Genomic DNA, 8,196 nt, shown 5'->3' on the forward strand with positions numbered 1-8,196 from the left:
CTCTTTCTTTCCTCCAGAGATTCTCCTGAAAACGGAACAACAAACCCAAACAAAAAGTGAACAAAAGATGTGTCGGGTTCACAAAAACTAAACTTTGTCCAGCAGATGATCTGGATCTGAAAGGCTCCATCCCAGACCTGAACCAGAACCTGAGGTCCTCCTTCAGCCAATCAGCTGCTCTAAACCTGCAGCTGAGGAGCATCAGGAGGAAACAAGCCCTCGTCAGCACATCAGAACCTCTGCAGAGGTTGTTACCACGGCAACAGGACGGCTCAGTTCATCCTAGCATCACCTCCTGAGGTTCTGATTGAACATATCAGTCAAACGTCACAAACTAAACACCAGTTCAGTATAAATGTCATAAACCTACATTTTATTCACGGTGGAACACAGTAAACATGTCAAATCTGTTTATTTTAGATCTGATATCAGCAACACGGCTGTTTACAGATGTTTCCCTCTGTGCAGCCTCTCCATCAGTCTGTAAACATCTGGACCTGAGGTTGGCCCATTCTGTCTGTTCAACAGTCCTGGATGGGAGGCACTAATGCACCCCCATACCATCAGAGAGGCAGGCTGGATGGTCCCTCTCCTCTTTAGAACAAAGGACTTGGGGTCGGTGGTTTCTCCTCCAGATGTTTCTCATTCAGACCACTATCTGCTGCTCCTGGAACAACGTTCTACAGATGTGCTGCTGCCAACATTTCTTTATCTTTTCTTAGAAAAGGTAGAATTTATTCGTTTCAACATTTGATATGTTTGCTGTTCCATATGAATAAAATATGGGTTTCTGTTTCCATCATGGCCGCCCCCACAGATCCTTCTTGTCGTCTCTAATCAGAGCTGTGATGTTCAGGAGGATTCAAAGGAACAGGAAGAGGACTGGACCTGGACTTTATTATTGTTGCTGTTGATTCAGCCTGAACTGAATGTTTTGTTTAAAATGATCCACCATCAGAAGCCAACCTTCAAAATAAAAGCAGCTGCATGAAACACGTTTCTTCCTGATTTTATGGGTTCGGGTTCTGTTGATGCAGAGCAGGATCTGGGTGGTTTGATTGACAGCTGGGAGTCAGAACCACATGAAGTCTGAATGTTTCGGGTTTGGATCCCACTCTTCCCCCGTGTTCCTGTTGGGAAGTTCCTCTTTGCTCCGGAGTTTTCCTGCTCTTGTTGGTAAAAAGGTAACTGTGGGTCATGGGAACAGGGATGGTTTCAGACACCAGAACCGGATCGGGTCGACCCTTCGCCTCCTCTTCATCACAGACCACAATAAACTGAAGATTTGTGGTCATTAGAACATCTGTTGATGCTGGTTCTGGTTCTGAAGTCGTGCTCAGAGGTTTTATTTCTGGTTCCATCAGCTCAGCAGTTCATCGGGCCCCTCGGGGCCCCCGGTGTGATGTAACACATCTGCTTTTAGAAACAGAAGGAGGTGAACCTGCAGAGAACTGCAGAGTCAGCGTTTCCACCTTGTTCTGATCCAAATACAGCACCTGTACGGACAGGAAGTGAACAGCTGCTAACTCCCATCTCCAACCATCTGCTGAGCTCAGGAACCAGAACCGAGCCTCAGAGACCCGGTCCAGGACTCATAACTCACTTCAAACAGATCCAGGAAGGAAGTGATTCAGGACACGTCCCTGAGGGACGGAGAGACGAAAACCAGAAAACACAGCTGGTTCTGACTGAGGGCCCGGCCCGCTGGTTCTGACTGAGGGCCCGCTGGTTCTGACTGAGGGCCCGCTGGTTCCAACTGAGGGCCCGGCCCGCTGGGTCCGACTGAGGGCCCGCTGGTTCTGACTGAGGGCCCGCTGGTTCTGACTGAGGGCCCGCTGGTTCCAACTGAGGGCCCGGCCCGCTGGGTCCGACTGAGGGCCCGCTGGTTCTGACTGAGGGCCCGCTGGTTCTGACTGAGGGCCCGCTGGTTCTGACTGAGGGCCTGATGGTTCTGACTGAGGGAACTGTTTGCAGTCCGGGCCAGATGTTTCCAGCTGCTTCCTGTTGTTCTCTGCTGCTCAGTTTATGCAGATCACACAGAAGGATCCAACTGGGTCGGACCGGATGACACACTCAGAGGGTCCAGAACCAGAGTCCAGAACCAGGAAACACAGAGCTGATGGAGCCAGTAAACATGACAAAGAGTCTGTCAGAACCGATGGTGAGGCCCTGCCCCCTCAGGAGCCAGAACGTTTCCATCTTTGATTATTGAAGAAGTTTTCAAAGTTCTGATAAAATATTAGAGAAAATAAACAAATCCTGAACTCCAGGATCTCAGTACAGAACGCAAAAGAATGATTCTTGTTCTGTCCACATCAGCCTGGTTCTGCAGCAGAATGAAGCCAGTTCAAACAGAACCGGGTTTCCTGCAGAACCCTGAAGTCATGCTGACACCTGCTGGTGACACGAGGAACTACAGCCACACCAGTCATGGGTTAGGATGGGATATTCTGTTAAAAACTAAAAGAATAAAGTTCTGTTTTCAATTTTCATTCACTCAGACAGTTCAGTCTTTGTTCCAGTTTAATTTTTAGTTCTGAAATCTTGATGTGCTCCTGTTGTCAGTGTTTCATGAAGCGTCTCAGGACCGGGTAGATGACCTGCAACGCTTCAGAGACCTCAGCTGGACTCTTCGCTCCTGAGATTTAACACAAAAAACAATTCAAACTTCATCCATCAAGACTTTTTATAAAGTTTACTGAGAGAAAACCTTCAGGTAAATCTGTTCAAACTTTCCAGGGGCAACTACAGAACTTTAGAAGGAACAGAAGAACGTTCTCAGGAGGTCAGGAAGTTCTCAGAAAGACCTAAAACTGATCCAGAACCCTCCGTGAACCTCTGGACTTTCAAAAAGAAAAGAAAATAGAGCTGGGCCTATTTTAGGTTTACAAAAACTTTCCACCAAACCTAAAACCTAATTACAGGACCTGAGAGGTCACCCAGAAACCAGCAGGACCAAGAAAGAAACTAAAGAAACAGAACCTCAGTTCCTCGGGAATTAAACAACTTTCACGGCTCCTGGAACACAAAAAACGTTGTTTTATTCTGAAGAACCACCAGAGTCCAGTTGGAACCAGTAAAGAACCCTGTTGTTGTCTTTTCAAGTTTTCAGTCAGAAAATGGAGAAGCAAAAGCAAAAGTTTACACCCCCACTTTCAAAACCTGCAGACCCATGGAGCCAGAGATCCACTTTGGTGTTAGCTCTACTCAGATAAAACTCTAAAGATCTGAACTGCCCCTTTAACAGCAACTAGAACATGCAGAAGGTTCTCCGAGCTGCAGGTCAGTGATGGCTTTTTGGTTCTTACCGCTCAGGATTAACTTCCCCTGTACGAAGACGATGGCGGTGATTCCAGGAACCATCTTAAAGAAGAGAGCGGGGAACAGCTCCGGCTCATAACTGTGGACAAACAACGACCCATGAAACAGAACGAAGAACGTCCCTCTAAAATACAAAGATTAGTGTTTCTACAACTGTAATGGGCCGTTAGTGTCTCTGAGCTGTGGCTGATGGACACCTGTCAGTAAAAACGTCCCTCAAAGCTGCAGGAACTTCAGCTGCAGCCTCCCTGAACTTTAAGCGTTTCCTCAGTCCCCTGAGGAAACGATGTGAGACATTTTGGAGACTCCCTCACAGATGCTGTCCGTTATTTGTCTCCAGCAGTCTCAGCCCAGTCAGACACTGTCTTTAGGAAAAAGACCTTTTGGCTCCAGCTGCTGGGAGTTTTAGAACCAACCCCTGAAACCAGCTGTAAAGACGGTTCTGTTTTCAGATGGACCTTCATGAGTCCTGACCTGCAGTGCTGATGGTAGACCAGATTCAGGGCCTCCAGAACCACCGGGAACGTGTTGCAGCTGACCACCATGTTGTGGATTTTAAAGTTCTGGAAGCTAACCGGGAAGCCAAGCTTCTGCAAGATCCGAGCGAACCTCCTGGCTGCTCGGTGTGACTCGTCGATGCTGCGCCAACAAACACAGAGAGAAACTCATTAACTGGATCCAGACCTCAGTGGTATCGGTTCTGGAGTCCACACACACACCTCCTGGCTCCGGTACAAACAAGAGATCCACTCTGGTAGATGTTTGCTGTGGTTCTGGGCTCTCGAATCCTCATAATAAGCGCCCTGAATCTCTAGAACAGGAACCAATAATCCAGAATAAAAACCACATGTCCCACAATTCCAAGCGAGCTCTTTTCCGTCGAGGTTAAAGTCTGAGAACCTCTGGTTTGTACTCGGTGTTCCACGCAGTTCTGGTTATGAAGTCCAAGTCCAGTCTGCAGCTGAGTTTCACTGAGGAGATCACGTTTCTGCAGATGGAAGCAGAGCAGACGTTGGTCTATGGTTTAGATGTTTCAGGAACGGAGCAACAGCAGAACAGAACCTACTGGACCGTTAGGATTATTCTGTGGTCCTCAGGGGTCTCCAGGACTTCAGGAGGAACAGAACAGGTGCTGCAAGTCCTGCTCTCATTTCCATCTGAAAAGAAAACAACGTTCCAAAGGTTCAGAGGAACCGGAGGACCAGGTGGACTCAGGAGGACTCAGGACAGAGTCCCGGGAAACCCAAACATCAACAACTTCCTGTTTATTTTACAAAACCATCAGATCCTCGCCTGAAAGTTCAACCTGAGATAAACATGGCGTCACATTAAACAACAACGAAACACCTGTACCTGCTGCTGCTGCTGCTGTCGTTGTTGTTGAACCTCCATCGTCAGTCTTCTGTTCCTCCGCCTCCAGACTCTGAAGGTTCTGCAGACACATCTCACCACATGAGCCACATCTTGAACAAATGTTCTTCATCAACGTCAACAACACTAACAGACTGTTAGGGAGCAGGAGTTTGGGTCCTCTTTTCTCCACTAGAGGGAGCCATGGAGTCCCATTCGGAGGACAGAGCAGCCACTGATTGCTCACGCCTGAGCTGCATCACTGCTCACCCAGCCACAGGATAAGAGGAGGGGGGGGGACTGCCAGTGTTAACCTCAGTGTTAACCTTTATGGTTCTCTAGACACTCTTCCTAGAAGTCTTTTTTTGGTCATCCTGAGTAATCTTCTCAGCCGTTCTTCTACACTGACCAGTTCGTTTGCTACCAGCTGCTAACTCCGTTTATCAGGCCCTCTCTGTAAAGACCTGTCTGACCTCTGACCCCCACCATCCATCAGCTTCCTCTGGACTCCAACAAGCCCAAATCACTCCTCCGTACTCTCCAGGACCATCTGTCAGACTCGCTCACCTCTCCCTGGCAGACAACTCTTCCTTCCTCTGTAAGTCCTCCATCTACCAAACCTTTCCATCCAGTTTTACAAATCCTGACCATCTCTGCTTCCTCTCAGTGATCCAGACTCCCTTCACCGTTTCCCACGACAAAGAACTGTTTTGAAGGTTTGTTTATTTGTAGTTTAATTTTTGGTAACTTTAGTTGGTTTTACTATAAGAATTTACAGTGGATTTTATTTTTTTACTCTTTTTAACTTCATTAGATTTCATGTATTCCAGCTTTTTGTTTTGCTTGTTTGGGTTTAAATCTGAATATTTTCTGTGAATCTGAATGAATCTTTCTGAAGCTTTGTTTAAATAAATCAAGTTTACTCACGTTGTTTGCTATGAACTGGTTGAGGTATCTCTCCAGGTCGTCCATGATGAAGGTTCAGGAGCTTCTGTCTGTCCGCTGACAATCAACAGATGTTTACCTTCAAATATTAGTTTACTGTCAGAAATCTGTTGCTACGTTACTGAAGTTAAAAAGCTGAAATTCTTTCCTGTCAGAAAACTCCAGAACTTTAGGAACAAATTAAATCTAACATTTAAATCAGATTCAGCAACATTTCTGCTTTTTACTGGAAATGAAGCCTTTAAAACTTTAGCCTCAAATATTAAATTATTTGATGCAAAGAACACAGAACAGATGGAGGTTCTGAAGGTTCTGAAGGTTTTATTTTTACTAAACATGTTTTTAAAAACTCTTTATGGTTTAAAGAACCGTAAACTAACAAGCAGTTTCACCAAACTGAGTCATCAAAACATCGAAACAACCAGCTGTGTGAACCTCCTCAGCAGGTGTTGGAGCTCCTCACCTTATCCCTGAGCCCAGACAGATCCAGATGTTGGAGCTCCTTATCCCTGAGCCCAGACAGATCCAGATGTTGGAGCTCCTCACCTTATCCCTGAGCCCAGACAGATCCAGATGTTGGACTCCTCACCTTATCCCTGAGCCCAGACAGATCCAGATGTTGGAGCTCCTTATCCCTGAGCCCAGACAGATCCAGATGTTGGAGCTCCTCACCTTATCCCTGAGCCCAGACAGATCCAGATGTTGGAGCTCCTTATCTCTGAGCCCAGACAGATCCAGATGTTGGAGCTCCTTATCTCTGAGCCCAGACAGATCCAGATGTTGGAGCTCCTTATCTCTGAGCCCAGACAGATCCAGATGTTGGAGCTCCTTATCCCTGAGCCCAGACAGATCCAGGATCGGGTTCTTTCCGTCCTGAGGTGAGGGTTGGACTGTAGATGGATCAGTAAATCCGGATCTTCCAACTCAACTCCTTTTTCACCTGGACCCACCAGAGCATCGTCCTCTTTACAGACGAGAGCCTGATGTGTTGATCCGGACCTTGTCTGGAGCCCGTTTAGAGTCCTGGTTCTGCCACATTTCTGTCTGCGTTGGATGATAATCATGTTATTTATCTTCACATCAAACCTTTAAAGTCTTCGTCATCAGGAGGTGTTTTTGTTGCAGACCTGAAGTCCTGAACTCCTCCTGGACTCGCCCCTCTTATCTGTGTCCAACCAGAACTTTTCAGGAAGTCCACCAACATCTAGACTCGGCTCTGAAACCATTGGAGCTGTCAATCATTTGGGTCATACAGTGATTTTAGTGACCGTTCCCTGTTATGTTGATGGGGGGACTTGGTGTTGGTCTTATTGAGGAGTTTAATGTGTTTGTTTGTGTAAAAATGGTTTTAGATCTCCTGATCCAGTAAAGGTTTGGATCTTGTCCTTCTAACAGGAGGACGAGGCTGAAGTGTCTCTCCAGGACCTGGAAGCTCAGGCAGTATTTAGACTCTGAGGACAGAGTGGTTTTATTTGTTCTGTTGGTCCAAACTGCAGATAATTACAGCTCATAAACAGCCTCCTTCCTGTCTGAACTGATCTCTCCTCCTGATTTACTTGAACTTCATCCTTTCAGCTTCTGCTTCTTTTCTTTAGAATCGTGTTTTCTTCCATCTTTTTGTTTCCTGCCTTTCATTCTTCCTCCTCCTCCTCCTCCTTGTTTGTTCCTCTCTTTCTCTCCCTCCTCCAGCTGAAGCAGCACAGGATCAGATCAGAGGAACCTTCTGGACCCTCCTCCCTGCAGACGGGCCAATCAGAACCGGCTGTTAGTCAGAACAGAGCCGGGTTCGGCCTCCAGATGTGGACTCTCTGGGTTCAGTAAACCGCAGTGAAATGTGAGCCTGCCTGTATTTTGGGATGTTTTACATGGACCAGGACAAAGACCCGTTTCCAGGCGGGAGCCGGGCCCGAGCAGATGGTTCTGTTCTGTAAAAACCACGAGGGGAAGAAGAAGAAGAGAATCCAGTTTGTTCAGAGGAAGGAGGAGAAAGACGGTAAAGTTTTCAGTCAGCTGAAGATCCGCTCCGAACCGAAACCTTCTGGATCTAAAGTAGAGTCTGGCTTTAACTCTTAACTCTTCCTCACGTTTCCTCCTCTTCCTCTTCCTCTTCCTCACCTGGTTCCTGTCCTGATCTGAGAGCAGCTGCAGCTCTGAGCTGGCTTTAGATCTTCCAGCTGATCACTCCTGGTGTTGGGCCTCACAGTTGCCATGGCAACAGTCTCACTTTAACTGGTTAACTGGTTAACTGCAGCTCCAGCCCTGACTCTAAGGTTTTCAGCTGAATCCCTTTGATCTTCAGTTTGGTTCTGAATAAAAGTTTCTTATTCATAAAAAGTGACCGCAGCTGGATTTCCAGAAGTCCACAGAACTCCGGTTCTGTCGGGGTTCTGATCTGTCCTCGTCTCTGTTCTGTTGGGTTAAAGCCTTTGTCCCTGTCTCTTTGTGTCCCCAGATATGGCTGAAGATGTCTGTGGACTCTGAACACTCCTGTCTTCTGTTGTCCGCGCAAGACTCCAGGACTTCCTGCGTCTTCCAGAGTGAGGACGAGAAGGATGAGATCCCAGGACTGGGAGAGGACAG

General features: G+C 47.1%; 2 protein-coding genes across 4 annotated transcripts in view; one reads left to right on the top strand and one right to left on the bottom strand.

The window, feature by feature from the left end:
• The window catches only part of grik2 (glutamate receptor, ionotropic, kainate 2), a 649,386-nt gene that overhangs the window by 284,194 nt on the left and 356,996 nt on the right, over positions 1 to 8,196 (top strand). The window lies entirely within an intron of this gene.
• Positions 2,302 to 5,702, bottom strand: LOC112450151 (TATA-box-binding protein). The gene is made up of 8 exons (XM_025003533.2): positions 5,599 to 5,702; positions 4,675 to 4,753; positions 4,388 to 4,478; positions 4,222 to 4,309; positions 4,041 to 4,132; positions 3,796 to 3,960; positions 3,309 to 3,400; positions 2,302 to 2,638 (listed from the first exon to the last, which is right to left on the bottom strand). Exons 1-8 carry the CDS (start codon positions 5,641 to 5,643, stop codon positions 2,562 to 2,564), a joined length of 729 nt encoding a protein of 242 aa, XP_024859301.1. The 5' UTR covers positions 5,644 to 5,702; the 3' UTR covers positions 2,302 to 2,561.

The sequence above is a fragment of the Kryptolebias marmoratus genome, linkage group LG16 (assembly GCF_001649575.2).
Source record: "Kryptolebias marmoratus isolate JLee-2015 linkage group LG16, ASM164957v2, whole genome shotgun sequence".
Lineage (NCBI taxonomy): Eukaryota > Metazoa > Chordata > Actinopteri > Cyprinodontiformes > Rivulidae > Kryptolebias > Kryptolebias marmoratus.

Bases quoted from the DNA above. Each gene is read 5' to 3' on its own strand.
- LOC112450151 (XM_025003533.2), bottom strand. From the start codon at position 5,643: ATGGACGACCTGGAGAGATACCTCAACCAGTTCATAGCAAACAAC. The intron at 4,479-4,674 runs GTACAGGTGTTT...TTTTCTTTTCAG, and splicing joins GACAGCAGCAGCAGCAGCAG to ATGGAAATGAGAGCAGGACT. The intron at 2,639-3,308 runs GTAAGAACCAAA...GTTAAATCTCAG, and splicing joins GGGGAAGTTAATCCTGAGCG to GAGCGAAGAGTCCAGCTGAG.